Consider the following 15,765-nt stretch of genomic DNA (forward strand, 5'->3'; position numbering starts at 1 on the left):
GCAGCCTGAGAAGCCAGTTCTCTTGTAGATTGAAATAACACAAGTCTGCCAGATTGTGCAATGTAGAAAAAGACTTGCCAGGGAACCAGGTGGGTGATGATATCTGACATATCTGACAGCCAATATTTCATTAGAGATAAAACCAGTTGTGAAGAAAGTGGGGTGATGCCCAGGTCTAAACACTGAATACTTAGATTTGCTGTTGTTATGCAAGAAACATTTTCCATCAGTGGGGACAGACAGGGGGATGTCTATTGGGAAACGCCACCTGCAAACAGATGTACGTATTTTACACCATACATTCAAATTGCTCTAAAATTTCTCTACTCATAGTCAGAATGCTTATCATAGCAGATAAGTCATAAACTCCTTTGTGATGTGTATTATGTAGAAAACTACATTGAAAAATTTCACAGTGGCAGAATTTTACCTAAAGATAGGAGATTATCAACCACGTCACTTTACATTTACTTACTGGAAATCCACGAGGTCCCGGCACACCAGGTTCTCCCTAAAAATAAAAATAGCTCCATTGTCCTTAGCTTTTAGTAGAATGAATATGTAAGTATGCAAACTGCGTAAATATTGAGATCATTACAACACTCCATCTTGGTGTTTCGGATGTAATTTTATTCAACTGAAACACGATTTTAGTTGAACAAGTGTATTTCAGCTACTTCACAACTAATCTGTTAGTTGATTTGGAAACACCACAATGAAATTATGCTTCCACACTTAATTAATACCAGCAATTAATACCAGGTGGCTAACTTACTTTCTGTCCTCTCGGTCCAACGGAGCCAGGCGATCCATTAGGTCCTGTTAATCCCTAATAAAGCAACATGATGTTAGAACTAATACAGCATCCTTAGGCAAACCACTAAGTGGATAATTTTACTTAATTTATTAATTATATACAGGATGGTTACCTATGTATGGTACAAATATTTGTAAAGAAATACCTTTGCATATTCTTTCTCAAAGCTAATGTTTAAGATCTGCCTGTTAGTTACTTTCTGTTGATAAATTCTATCCTATTCCTAACTTCTTGCTAAACGCATTGTTTATCACAGGGTTCAATAATTTAGTACTTTTGTCTCTGCTTTGAAAAATGCAAAATAATAGTTACAGTGTTCTAATACGTAAGTCTGATAAGACAACAGGCCTTGGCTCTGCCATTTAACCATATTTATGTACCGCCTTTACTTCGTTTATAAAACAAAAATGCTGTATGTCTCTGTAGCTTTTTTTTTTTTAATTATTATTTATTTATTTATTTATTTTTGGCTGTGTTGTGTCTTCGTTTCTGTGCGAGGGCTTTCTCCAGTTGCGGCAAGCGGGGGCCACTCTTCATTGCGGTGCGCGGGCCTCTCACTATCGCGGCCTCTCTTGTTGCGGAGCACAGGCTCCAGACGCGCAGGCTCAGTAGTTGTGGCTCACGGGCTTAGTTGCTCCGTGGCATGTGGGATCTTCCCGGACCAGGGCTGGAACCCGTATCCCCTGCATCTGCAGGCAGATTCTCAACCACTGCGCCACCAGGGAAGCCCTCTCTGTAGCTTTTGAATAACGTCTTGAGAGTTAAAATGTTCCTTCAATAGTAATTAAAACTAATCCATCTCATTATTGCCTTAGAGCCGTCTAACGCTCTCTAGTCATCTTAGCAATGACGACTGCTTAGGGAATACATTAACTTTTAAAGTTGAATCACTTGAGAGCATGTATGTTTCTAGATTATCTCCCTTAGTAAAACAGCTAATTATTAAGTATACATTTTCACGTGTGCCACTCAGTATGCAGAATTTAAGTCAGTTACTGAAAATTAGTAGGGACTATGGCCATGTTTGGAAGTGATGCTTTAATAACTGCTTTAGCTTTACATATGATGGTTATAAATGTGTTTCACAGTAATTGACTTAATAGATATCAAAGCATGATAACACTACCTGTACATCCAAATTTCCACGTCAGGTAAAGATGCATTATCTTTTTAATTTTTTCTTTACTTTTAGATGTTGTCATTTATAATGTAATCTTGAAGGGAACACCTTGCTAAAGACAAATATGTGTATGTGTATCTATAGATATATACATACATATATGTACATATACATATATGCATGCATATACAATATAAATACCTTATAAAACCTATACATTATCAAGATTTTGAAAAAGACTAAAATGATATTAATTGAGGGATGGATTCCTTGAAAATATGAAAGCCCTACTTAAAAATAATCACCCAAATCCATATTTAATCTGTCATAGTCTGCATAAATATCAATAAAATGCATTCATGTAGCTTATATAGAAAACTATTTCACTGATCATCACTTTTATATTTCTCTACATCAATTAATTTCCCTCATAACTCCAAAGAGTGAATCAAAGGAAGTAGAAAAGAATGAGTTGAAAACATTAATCACTGGAAATTTACCAAAGAATAAAGTTATTAAACACACACAGAAGAGTTTCTGACTGACTGAGATTTTCAGTCTCCCCAGTACAACTGTAACGCTGTAACTTGGGAACAGGCCCCAGCATCTTAGTTGCTGAGCACCTATGGTAATGGAACGTTGGCTTTTGTATTTCAGCAAACAAACCATTCCTGCAGAGGCACTCTGGTAACACATATGGCACATGGGTTTTATAAACCTCAGGGCATGTCTGACGAATGGGACGTCTAATGTCCACTCTATGCATATACCCTCCAAGACCAATCCTGGTCAGTTCCCACACACACAGCCAGCTAACCACCTTCACTCAGTGATTGAAATAACTGACAAGGTTGGAGGACAGTAGCTACTTTATATGGTAGAACTTCAGCTCCATAATATCGAAGCAGAATGGCTGGATACCCTGGAGGCTGCTTCCAGTCACTTCTTATTTATACTGTCTTCCATAAGACATGATAAACTATGTCTAATCACTAGGAGGCTCTCTGAATTAATGAAAATACATTCTGGTGTCCGATGATCCAGTGAACTCTTTTATGAACTAGCCATGTAGAAAAGCATAAGCTCCATGAGGACAGGACTGCGTCCATTACAATCCTAGCACATTGTCCCGACACCTAACACACACTCAGTACACGACTACTGAATAAATTAATTTGGGTTAGCCTGTTGGGTGGAGGGATTTCACACCTGTCCTTCCACATCATCATTACTTTTGGTTCAAATCCCGACTCTGGCACTTAATTCCTGTGCAACCATGGGCAAGTTGCTCAACTGTATGGAGCCTCAGTTTCCTAATCTGTAAAATAGGTATAATGTTAATATCTACCTCATATGGTAATTTTGAACATTCACTGGGATATTACACACAGAGTGTTTACAACAGTGCCTGGCAGAGCGGACACTGAGTTAATGTTAGCTGTTCTTATTATCATCATTATTGTGTGGTCAGACTACACTAGATGCTAATGAAGAGTTCACGTGAAGTGATGTCTCCTGCCCTCTGGGAGCTTAAAACCTCATTCAGAAGGGGTTCTGCAAATAAACAAGCAAAAAAATCTAGGTATTAACCACGGGCACTGCGCTTCACGGCCCCCCTCACATTTTTTTTGATGCCTGACTATTTCCACTTACACTGACCTTTCAGAGTAGTTTCTTAATGACTCACTATCCTAATCATATAACATCTATCAGGGATGATAGTTGTATACATTCAGAGGATGTTCTAACCTCTTTCCTGTAAAAAGTAGCATGGCTTAACTATAATTCCTGTACTTCATTCTAATTCCTCTTCTCTGTATCTGAGATGGATGCTATACGAATGAAAAAAAAAATACTACTTTACAGAGCTCACTAAGCATGCCACAGCAAAAGTGCCTATAAGAATATAAGTGATGAATGATAACAGCACAGTTGTCCTTTGGGAGCAGAGCTTCCAACCAAGCTCTGACCTCTTTAATTTTACATGTCTATAAGGGGAAAGAATCAACTTACTAAAGTCTTAGCAGGAAAGGAGGGATTTTATATGTATGTACATAAATCTCCTACAATTTACATTTACAGATGCATGCATACAACTCCAATTTGCAATCATTCTTATTTGTCAAAGAAATGACTAGAGGAAAATATTGTCAGTGGTAGAAAGAATTGCTTTCATATGAATGCTTATGAAGATAAAGTTCTATATGGGGTGATATTAAAGCCAACTGTGTTCTGAAATTTCCTGCTGCTGCCTGGCAGAGCACGCCAGCCATCAACAGTAATTTCCTTCCAACATTCCAACCACTCAGCTCAAGAGACCCAACACATAATCCTACAAGACTAGCTGCCGTGACTCGTTTACCTTTTCTGTCAAAAATCCACTTGATTCAGGGTAATTACCTTTAAGCCATGTTCCTTTCAGATCCTTCCAAACACCATCTGATCAACCATTTGTTAACATTACCAAAAAATACAGCTTTGCAACGAACCAAGGTGGGAGGGTTCAGGTCCCACCACTACACTTAGGTTCACCTACCAAGAAAGATAACTTATGCTTTCCCACTTACTTAGCTCTCAAGCCCAGAGACAAACAGCAAACTCTGATCCAGTTTCTGGTATTTCATTAGTCTCAAGGTCTAGTCTCAACTTAGGGTAAAAGGTCTGTTTAAAATGTCAAATGTGTCAAAAGAGTGGAATAAAAAAACTTTTCAGGTCAGGATCTTGGAAGTTGCATGTGGCTCCATTTCAAAATTTGGTGAACATGAAATTTATACCAATATTTACAAGTAATTATAAAATATCAATTAAAATATTTTTACTATCCATTGAATTTTTAATATCTTATTTCTTGGTTGGTAATTCAGATAACAAAAATTCACTATCATTCTTTTTCTCCCTATTTTCTCCAAATATTCATCTATTTAAGAACCTCATTCATATCTGCATGAGGCAAAGCTATCTGGAAAGAAAGTGACTCTAAAAATCAAGAAATCTGGTTTCTTTCACCATCTTAGCCACTGAATAACTCTGGGCCCCTGGGGAAACTACTCGTCCTCATAATTATTCAGTGTCCTTATCTGTGAAGAATAATATTAGCCAAACCTACTTTCCAGCTTATTGTAAAGTTAAAGGAAATAATGTTTGTGACTGCATTTGAAAAAAAAGTTCTACTCAAATGCAAATTAGTATAGTTAATTTTTTGCTTAGTTCTAAGAAATGCCCAAAATACTGGCACATACACGAATTTCTTACTTTATCTCTCCTTCCTTTCTCTTTTTCTTTTTCTCTTGCTTTCCTTTGCAATCCCAGAAGATTGATTCAATGCCCTCATCAGTTTCTCCCTGAGGACCTTCCAGGGTCAAAGTTCTATGATATAAGAAACCTTACTATTTTACACTTTTTAACTTTGGAAATCTGATTTGGAAATCAGCACTGTGGTACTGCAACTATAGACAAAGAAAAAAAAAACTATTTGTAAGGGTTATTTACATTGTACTTCTGAAGATTTTGAAGACCTTTCATTTATTTATCCCAAGTTTCTGTTTAAGTGTGGAAATTACTTTATAAAGCAAAACCAGGCATTGTCTTTATTCTTCTTTATAGGTAAAGAAGAATTTGTTGCGCCTGCTACAAAAGCACCATGAAATTGGGACACAGATAATTCTAGTCCTCTGTCTGAAATTATGGCAACTCAATAGTGAGACAAGACTTCAGGTCACTGGTTTATGCTTCAACCACCACAAAAATCAATAATAATGATAGTCATTTAATCATCAATTTTCTTCTCACATAAAACAAGGTCCACGTTTCAAAGGAATGCAGAAATAAATCCAACCTATATTGGGCTACTGGTTTACTTAGTGGTCTTGTATTTATCAGACTTCTTTGTTATAATGTGTCATAAGTAATTCACAGAGTTTCAAAGAAAAGCTTGATAGCCAACAAGTTATATAATTTCAGTTTGTATTATACTAATATTAGGCTGATATTCACTTCGTATTATCCAAATATTAGTCCCTGGGAACCTCATGCACTGCCACTTTGCATACATAGAAAGTTCAAACTAGGGCCTTTGAAGCATAAAACAAAGTCAATATCTCCTAAGGCAATGAATAGCATAGACAAATGTTTTCATTATGCTAATCTTGATAAAGAAAGCACATCTTAATAACCACTAACATCTAGCTGTTTGGTTTTTCTTTTTCTCAAAATGAAGGCCCTGTCTTAAACTCCAGTCAAAAGTTCTCGGAATCTATAATCATAGGTTTTCGGGTGTTTTTTTTTTTGATTTAGAAAAGTCCTTAGTTCGGGGAAACCACATGAAATGGTAACTTGAAGGATAACTTGAGGGACCCAGCCTTGTCTGTTCTCTGAGAGCAGGTGCCGGATCTTACTTCACTTCGTATCCAGCGGCAAAGTCAAGGAGTGGCCTGCCGTGAGACCTCAATAAATATTAGTCCGGTGTACGGACAGAGAAGCCGAGAGGCCTGAAGTCCTTTTACTCTGAAGAAATGTTACTTAGTGTTAGGTTTATCACACAGCATCTGAGCATCCCTCCGATGGGGGGGAGGCAGGTGTGCTGGTGGGTAGGTTGGGGAGAGGTTGCTGGTTCCCGGTCTTCAAGCAACCCTAGTCAGCTTATTTCTGTCAGTGATGTCAGCCAAGAAAACACCCGTGGAAAGAGAGAGGACTAGTTTTGAATTTCCTGTGCCACGCGTACTGACCAGTTCCCTGCCCCAGCCCTGCTCCCACCCATCCCCACTCGCTTCAGACCCTCCCCTCAAGAGCATCTTTCTCTTCTCTTTTCCTTGGGATTTAGGAGGAGAACTCCAAGAACCTTCCCCTGCAGGTTCTCTTTCTAAATGCATTTAGGGGGTGCCGGAAGGCAAGGGCAGAGACGGCTTGCTGGGAAGCCCCTGCAGAGGCCAGTCGGATCCTTCCTCTCCGGCACCGGGTGAGCAAGGGAGTGGACGGTTAGAGGCAGGAACCGGTACCCACCTATGTTTTCCAAGAGCAGGAAATGCCAGCGCTGCGTGCTCTCCCCAGGGAGCTGCGCGGAACCTCCACCCTCGCAGACCCGTGCGCAGAAAGGGCCACATCCGAGCCAAGCCCGCGCGCAAGGCCAAGTTCAGGGCCACAGCCCTGCTGCAGCTGGGACCACGGCCACCCCCATCCCTGCAGCCTGCGCCTCTCTACACGCACACACGCACACACGCACACACGCCTTGGGCCCGGCTGCGCGCCCCCAGTTCCCACTACTCACGTCTGCGCCCGGCGTGCCAGGCTTGCCCGCAGCTCCCGGCTTTCCCGGCTCTCCCGGGGGGCCCTGGGCAGGGAGGGCGCGAGGCAGGGAGAGAAAAAAGGAGAGAAAAGGGGGCAAAGTTGAGACTCTTCTGACGCACGTGGCTGCAGACCAGGTCGGAAGGAAGGAAGTGGAGGGCCACGGCGCTGATCCACTTACCGGGGGGCCCGGGGGACCCTTCGGACCTCGGTCACCCTGGAGGACGGGAGGAAAGGGAGAGCAGTCTGTGAGAGGGGGACGCGGGGGACCCCTCCGGGAGAACCCCTCACGAATCGGGGACGGGGACGGCTAAATGTTGCTGGTCCGTGACCAACCGGGGCCACAGGACACGTGACCTCCTCCCTCCGAAATTCCCAGGCTTCCAGGCTCACCCACGTCCCATCCCGCCTTTGGGTGGGGGGCTCCGGGCGCTCTCAAAGAACCCACCCGAGCCGCTGGGGGAAGGTGACACTTACGTCGATGCCGTCGATGCCCGGGACTCCAGGGGGGCCCGGCGGCCCCGGAGGACCCTGCTCACCCGGGGGGCCCCTCTGACAAGAGAGCACACACGGGTTAGTGGAGCACGTGGGGCAACGACGCGAAACTGGGCACCAGGGCCCGAGGCCCCCGGCACAGCCCGGTAAAGACACTGCCCTGCAGAGGTCGGGGTTTGAACCCAACATAACACGCGGGGATCGAACTGCCAAGGGGACTTCTTCCCCTCCTCAAGGTTCTCAGTGAGGCTGACAGTGAGGTTAGAGCACAACCCAGGCCCCCAGGGTGGAGTCCTCACGTCTACAGAGCACTCAACCGAAGGGGGCTTGTGAGGAAGAGGGGGCCTCTTCCTCAAGGGATTCGATCTTGAAGATGGTGGTCACTGAATAAATACCTCGATTTAATCGGTGATTGCGGGTCTGTGTTTTGGCCAAAGTGGAACAGGTAGGAGCGGAGGCGCTCCCGCCCAGATCAACCACAGTGTCATTCTGTAGACCTTCCTGTGCTCAGGAGAAAGCTGGGGGGATCCTCTCAGGGACAGACAAGGGAGGATGGGGCGGAGAAGCGGTGAGACCCAGCGAGCGCCTGGCCTCCTTTCAGATCCGCCTGCAGCGATCCTCTTGCAGGAGGTCTGGGCACCTCGCTTCAGAAACACCCCAAATTTCAGGCTGACCCTAGGGGGTGACCCGTTTTATCGGCTGCAAGCAGCTCAGCTTTGATGGTGTTAGAGGGAAGGCTGGCCTCTGAAATAGTTTGCACACCTTGCTTAGGGAATGGGAGACTTTTTCTCTCTCTCTCTCTCTCTTCTAAATTTGAAAAAAGAAAGAAAGAAAAAAGCTTCTTTCATCAAGGAAAACTTGGTTTTTCTAAACTCCGGTGACCAGACAGGTTACAATGGGGTCTTTGTAAGTGAAACCTCAAACGGCTCTGGCTCCCCTGCCCCCGCGGGGTCCTGTCCTGGGCGGAGGGAGGAGACGCCGAGCCTTCGGGAAGCTGCCGAAATTTCGAGGCGAGTCCGGGCCGCGGGTCCACCCCGACGGGCGGGCACAGCAGGCGGGATGCAAAGTTTGCTGGAACCTCGCCTACTCCCGCCGGGCTGCCCTGGACTGCGCCAGGAGGGGGGAGGGGAGGGAGAGGAGAGGGGGAGGGGAAGGGGGAGGGGAAGGGGAGGGGAGCGGGAGGGGAGGGGAGGGGAGCGGGAGGGGAGGGGAGGGGAGGGGAGGGGAAGGTGAAGAGAGGGGAGAGGAGAGGGGAGGGGAGAGGAGAGGGGAGGGGAGAGGAGGGGGAGGGGAACGGGGGAGGAGCAGTCAGGCTGAAAATTAAACCCCGGCCTCCAGCCTCCGCCGGGCTCCACCGCCTGAGCCTGCTGTATGGGGGCCCGGTGGGCGAGGGGGCGCCCTTTCCGGGACCGTAGGGGTCACCTAGGGCCCCCGCCTCCCATCGTGCTCGCCGCAGGATGCGCGGGGCCCGGCAGCCCACGGGATGCTCGGCACCTTCCCCGCGGCTCCCCCGACGGCTGCGCCCCCTGGCTTACCAGGTCGGTGGTCTGGCTGGGCTGGAGAAGAAAAGATGGGGAGACAGTGGGAAGGCGTCCCCCTAAACCCGCGCGCAACTTACTTGAGCCGCGCACAGGCAGAGCCCCGACAGCAGCAGTCCCAGCCCGAGGGCCCCGCGGTCCCGCGCCGTCCAGGCCATCCCCGCCGCACGCCGCTGATCCCCGGGCCCGCCCTCCACGCGCGCACAGTGACACTTGTCCCCACAAAGAGCGCCCCCAGACAGAGAGGCGTAAGTTCCTCCTGTTTGCGAGTGGCCCCGGAGAGGGTCCTGGGGATTGGAGGAGAGCTTGCGGGGCCGGGAGGACGGATAGAATGACAACAGTCCCTTTTAACCCCTTCCCCGCGGCCCTCCCGCCCCAGGGCGGCATCCTGCTGTCCTAGGAGCCAAGGCGATGGCCTGCGTGCCACTGAGGGCTGCGACGGGCAGTGTTCTTGCGGACATGTTTGCGAGGGGAGGAAGGGGGGGGGGGGTCGTAAGCCACCCAAGGTAGAAACAGACACCCCCGCCCCAAGGTGGTTTCTACCCGCCCAGCTGTGGGTGGGACCAGGGCTTCCTTACTGTCTATCTGGTCTGGGCTGCAAAGCTTGGATTCTTTAGAGAAAGAGAGTGGGGAGGGGGGGATTTTGAGGAAGTGGCGGGAGCTACGCTGGGTGGAAGTGGCCTTTGCAGGTGGTCCAGGGACTCACGGTTACCCTGGTTGGCAGCTCGTGGCAAGTTTCTCTCCTGGGTCGCAGTGGGTCACAATGAATCAGCATCCACTGAAGTTCAAACTGGGGAAAGACAGCAGCCAGTTCAGGTCCTTCTGGAGCACAGAAGCAGGTCGTTTAAAAAGGAGATGAGTTTGTAAGTGTGGTCCAATTGTTAAGTGTCTGGTCACCAACTTGAACTGGTTGATCTCAGCAGACCAGGACTCTTGTTCCTGAATACCATTTTTCCAATGGAAACGGGCTGCAAACCCTTCCCACTTTTCTCCTATCACTGGATGTAGATGACTTTAGCTCTGCATTGCTCCAGCACAGCCCTAGGCAGGAAACCCACCACTGGCACTGACTTTCTATCTCTGTCCTCTCCACTACGTTCAAGAGGTAGATTCTGTTAAAATGAGTCTCAGAGAGAACAGGAAACTGTCCTAGGCACAAGCCAATAAGTGTCAGAGTCTGGATGGGATCCCAGAGGACATATGCAGTAACACTTCACACGGGAAAAGATTAGAAACAGAGGCGGCAAAAGAGGCGGCACCAGGAATAAAGTAGAGAACGGAAAATTGGGTCCTGGGAGAGTATGCGTGCTAGACATTTGCCACGGAGTGTCACAGCTTAAAATGGAAATAGGAAGTTCTGGAAGTGGAGGGAATGAGAGAAATTTAGGACTCAGGAAAAAACAAGATAATAAAAAATATTTCAGTTTAACTAATTCATTGGTTGAAGAGATATAAAATTCCTAGACAGTTGAAAGTCAGGTGTGCCTTGACAACTTCTTACCTTTTAGCAGGTGTTAAGGGAGAAAGAAGAGCCGAACAGGAGAGAAATAGAACAAAGGAAGAGTGGCCAGGTCTGAATCTGAAAGCCTCAGGTGAAAAGGCAAAAAAAAAAAAAGATGTACCCCACAGGAAGCCTGCCACCATGTGCCACTCTGGCCCCTCTTCAATGAGGAAGTTCCTTGCCAGGCATTTCTATTTGGATCCATGTTTCTTGGTCAGTTGATTCTCCTGGCATTATGCAAATGTCCAGTTCCCAAATCTAAACATAATGTCATTTAAATACAAGGTAACTTAACGTAAGGTAATCTCTTTTCTTTCATCCAATGGTGATTTGCACTCCATGCCTCCTGCCAAAATGACTCCATCTACTGGATCTAGAATTAAGTTAGATACATTTTTCCCACTGTTACAGAAGCATCCAGAGTTGAAGTTACTGGATGGAAGATCAAAGTTGGAAAGAATGAAAGATGAAATCCTTTCCTTCTCCCCACAGAGGAAGGGAAAGTTAACCAAAAGGAGATTTTACATTTTTTAAAGGGGTGAAAATAAGACATCAAGCTTTGACATTCCTGCATTGGTGCCCCTTCTCACATGATGCTAACTGCCCTGGAATTCTCCTCTTCCTCCATTCTTCTTGTTTCTCTCAACCCTACTATGCCTTTTCTCCAGAAAATGTGGACACTGGAAAAACGAATTAAGTGGGATGAAAAGAAAGTGAGCAGCTAAATCAAGACATATTTTAGGATGGAAAGTTATCTACAAATTGTATGAAAACTATGCTGATCTGTGTGTTCTTGGTGTGAATTATTTAACAATAGCATATTGACATCCTACAAAAGAATTGCTTTCCAAAGCACACAATAGCTTGCAGCTAAGGAAATCACTTTAATCAAACACTTTGTTTTTCATCAGAATAGTCTTGTTTGCTTGGGAGGGATTTTATCTTGGTTCTGTTCCAACCTGCAGAGGAAATTGTAAAAGGAAGATGAAAGAATGGAACAACCTTTTCCTTAATGACTACTAAATACCTGGCATGCCCCCAACATCTCTTGGAGGCCAGTCACACATGGGTAAAGGGGCTCAGAGGGGTTAAATCATTTGCCAGGTCACACAGCTAGTAAATGTCAGAGCTGGCATTCCAAATGTTCCTGACTCTAAAATAAGGACTTTCTCTGCTATCCCAGTCAGCCTCCTTGGAGAATGCAACATCTCTCCAGGATGAATCATGATTTTCTAAGCAGGTAACCCACGCATGTGGTGATTGAACATTTGTATTAAAGATGAATAGAAAAGGGCTTCCCTGGTGGCGCAGTGGTTGAGAATCTGCCTGCTAATGCAGGGGACACGGGTTCGAGCCCTGGTCTGGGAAGATCCCACATGCCGCGGAGCGGCTAGGCCTGTGAGCCACAACTACTGAGCCTGCACGTCTGGAGCCTGTGCTCCGCAACAAGAGAGGCCACGATAGTGAGAGGCCCGCGCACCGCGATGAAGAGTGGCCCCCACTTGCCACAACTAGAAGAAAGCCCTCGCACAGAAACGAAGACCCAACACAGCCATAAATAAAATAAATAAATAAAAAAAAAAAAAAAAAAAAAGATGAATAGAAAAGAAGACAGACCTAGAAATTAAAACTGCATAAACTTGTTTCCTACATGTACTAGAAAACTGCAGAACTAGACTAATAAATTTCCATAAGAATTCAAAACTTTCCCTACTTGCATGTTTGTTATAGAAATAGATCCGGAAGCAAAATTTCTACTGTTCCTCCCAAAACTGGCAGCTGTTTCTATATGCAGTTACATATTCATGTGTATGACAAAATATCACATAGGAAATGTGATTTTTTTCCCTCAATGACCAGATAAAAGTTTTACCAGAATAAGAAAAGGTGTCTCCCCCTCCCTAACTCTCAAAATAAGAGACCACTCATACAATGTTATTCACTAAGTCCTTTGTGAATTGGTATCAAACTAGGCATGCATTGTATGTGGGTGATTTTTTGATTCTCAGAAATAATTCATACCTTAACCGCCTTGAGAAATTTTAATTATATGGCTAAGCAGGAAACCTATATCCTTTGTTTAGATAGTTCATTAAAGTTACTTATTGCAAATGCAAAGTAATTCATTAAGCTATTTTCTCAAAAATGTAATTCTGTCTGGATTAATGGGTACACCTGTGAAAGTACACACGATGCAGTTGTGGTGCAGGATAAGGGGGAATGGAATGGAATTCACCTGTGAATACAGGCTGGGTTGTGACAGAGTGTCACCCAGATCAGAGGTTTCTGAACACATCTGTGCTTCCACATAAACACCACCTATGCACTAATAATCATCTATACAACAACCGTTTGGGGGCATACAATATGAATTCCAATTTCCATGCTAATTATTTTGAAGAAAGATTGGCAGAGTTCCCTGGTAAAAGTCACTCTTGTTATACATCTAAAATGCTGATTTCCACACATCTCTCATGTTCATACCTGGAATCATTCTTCACTTTGAATACCCATGGACAAAACATATGTGACTAATGTTTTAATTTAGTCCATCAGCAAACATTTTTCAAGTCCCAATTAAAGCCAAGCACTAAGGAAATATTCTACGGGAACCAGATATTCTCCTCCCCATAATGGGCTTACAGTATGTGACACGAAAAAAAAATACAAGTAGAGAAATAAAAAGTAAAAAGTTTTTTTTTAATCTGTTAAACAGAACATAAAAGGCCCTAGGACAATCCATATTTCTCAACGTAAAATACCTCTGCATTGTTTCAAGGCAAACTGAGTTGTGTGAGTGTAAGGTGTCTTACATCTGCCTAGATTCATCATTATCCAATTCTTTTCAATAGGACTCTGAGGTACAATTCTATCCCCTAAGCTAGAGTAGGCTCCAGCTGACAACACATTAAACCAAGGAATTTTGGCCCCAACTCTCTACTCTTTTAATAGGGCTAGAGATTTCTACTTACTTTGCTAGATTATTGACAAATATTAATAAGGTACTTAAGCCATTCAGAAGAACTAAACAAAAACTAATAGCAGACAACTACCTTTTCCTCCGAGAGAGAATTTTAATGACAAACCATGGAACTTGACTCTATTAAGGAGAATGGCACAAGGCTTAATTTTTTGCAAACTGAATTATGATTAAATTTTACATTGCCTAAAAACTAGCTCTTCAAAGATAAATTCTTTAATAGGAGAGGTGATTCATTAAGCTTTTTGTCTAGTCAGTAGCAACAAAGATTTAAAGAAATACTTGAATTCACAGATCTCATGCTTCTTTTCAGTTTATGATGATATGTTGTTTTCTACCCTCATAAGGGACCTCCTCTAGGTGAAGCTTCCTGGTTGCTGAGCAGGAGGCTCTGAGCTGTGACAAAATCAGAAATTCCCCTAACTTTGTGTAGACTAGACCATGCAGTTCCAGACTTAGTCCTAAGAATGTGGTTAAATATGAGTGGGCAGGGCTTCCCTGGTGGTGCAGTGGTTGAGAATCTGCCTGCTAATGCAGGGGACACGGGTTCGAGCCCTGGTCTGGGAAGAGCCCACATGCCGCGGAGCAACTAGGCCCGTGAGCCACAACTACTGAGCCTGCGCATCTGAAGCCTGTGCTCTGCAACAAGAGAGGCCACGAGAGTGAGAGGCCCTCGCACCGCGATGAAGAGTGGCCCCCACTTGCCGCAACTAGAGAAAGCCCTCGCACAGAAAACGAAGACGCAACACAGCCAAAAATAAATAAATAAATAAATAAATAAATTTAAAAATGATACATTACTTAAAAAAAAAAAAAAATGAGTGGGCAACACTCACCCAAATCACACCAAAGGCAGAGGCAGAATGGTGAAAGGGGAAAGCAGTGGACTTGGAGTTAGCAGACTGGCAACTAGTCATTTACTCATTTTTTAAGTCAGCATATCTTTATATAGCACATTCATGTGCTTCAAGAAAGATAGTATGGAAGACACAAAAATGTTTAGTGTATAGGACAGTATCTAAGCTGAAAAATGTTTTTGAAAATAAATACGACAGCACTTGAGATGAGAAAGATATATTTCTGGCTAAGGTCATCAACAAGAGGATCATATAACATGGAATATATAAGGAGGGACCTGAAAGCATTTAAGGTTTTCATAAGCAGAGATGGGGAGGTTGAAGGATAGAGTTCTGAAGAGAGGAGGTGACAATAACACCAACAAATTGAACCTAGAATAAATGAACAAGTTTCCAGAAACATACAGACTGACAAGACCAGGTCAAGAAGAAACAGATAATTTGAACAAACCGATCACTAGAAGTGAAACAGAATCTGTAATTTTAAAAAAATCCTTACAAACAAAAGTCCAGGACCAGATGTCTTCACTGGGGAATTCTACCAAACATACAAAGAAGAACTTATATCTATCCTTCTCAAAATATTCCCAAAAATTGAAGAGGAGGGAACACTCCCAAATTCATTCTATGAGGCCACCATCACCCTGATACCAAAACCAGACAAAGATACTACGAAAAAATAAAATTACAGGCCAATATCTTTGATGAATATAGATGCAAAAATCCTCAACAAAATATTAACAAACCAAATCCAATTATACATAAAAAGAATCAGACACCATGATCAAGTTGGAGTCATTCCAGTGTCACAAGGATGGTTCAACATACACAAATCAATCAATGTGATACACTACATTAAGAAAACAAAGGATAAAAATCACACAATCATCTCAACAGATGCAGAAAAAGCATTTGACAAAATTCAGCATCCATTCATGATAAAAATGCTCACCAAGCTGGGTATAGAGGGAATATATCTCAACATAATAAAGGCCATTTATGACAAACCACAGCCACCATAATACTCAACAGTGAAAAGCTGAAAGCCTTCCTGCTAAATTCAGGAGCAAGACAAGGATGTCCACTCTCACCACTTTTATTCAACATAGTATTGTAAGTCCTAGCCACAGCAATCAAACAAGAAAAAGAAATAAAGCGTATCTAATTTGGAAGGGAA

The 15,765-nt window shown here is 43.9% G+C and overlaps 1 protein-coding gene across 2 annotated transcripts in view; it reads right to left on the reverse strand.

The window, feature by feature from the left end:
• The window catches only part of COL9A1 (collagen type IX alpha 1 chain), an 83,704-nt gene that overhangs the window by 52,150 nt on the left and 15,789 nt on the right, over window positions 1–15,765 (reverse strand). Inside the window, exons 6-12 of one of the 2 annotated variants that reach the window (XM_061207729.1) lie at window positions 9,957–10,040; window positions 9,248–9,268; window positions 7,695–7,769; window positions 7,399–7,434; window positions 7,201–7,263; window positions 776–829; window positions 476–511 (exon numbers count right to left, since the gene is read on the reverse strand). In XM_061207729.1, coding sequence (XP_061063712.1) covers window positions 476–511; window positions 776–829; window positions 7,201–7,263; window positions 7,399–7,434; window positions 7,695–7,769; window positions 9,248–9,268; window positions 9,957–10,040 — 369 coding nt within the window. Of the gene's footprint in view, window positions 1–475; window positions 512–775; window positions 830–7,200; window positions 7,264–7,398; window positions 7,435–7,694; window positions 7,770–9,247; window positions 9,269–9,330; window positions 9,476–9,956; window positions 10,041–15,765 lie in introns of those variants that run through there. The other variant, XM_061207730.1, reaches the window with a different exon arrangement.

The sequence above is a fragment of the Eubalaena glacialis genome, chromosome 12, assembly GCF_028564815.1.
Source record: "Eubalaena glacialis isolate mEubGla1 chromosome 12, mEubGla1.1.hap2.+ XY, whole genome shotgun sequence".
Taxonomy (NCBI): Eukaryota; Metazoa; Chordata; class Mammalia; order Artiodactyla; family Balaenidae; genus Eubalaena; species Eubalaena glacialis.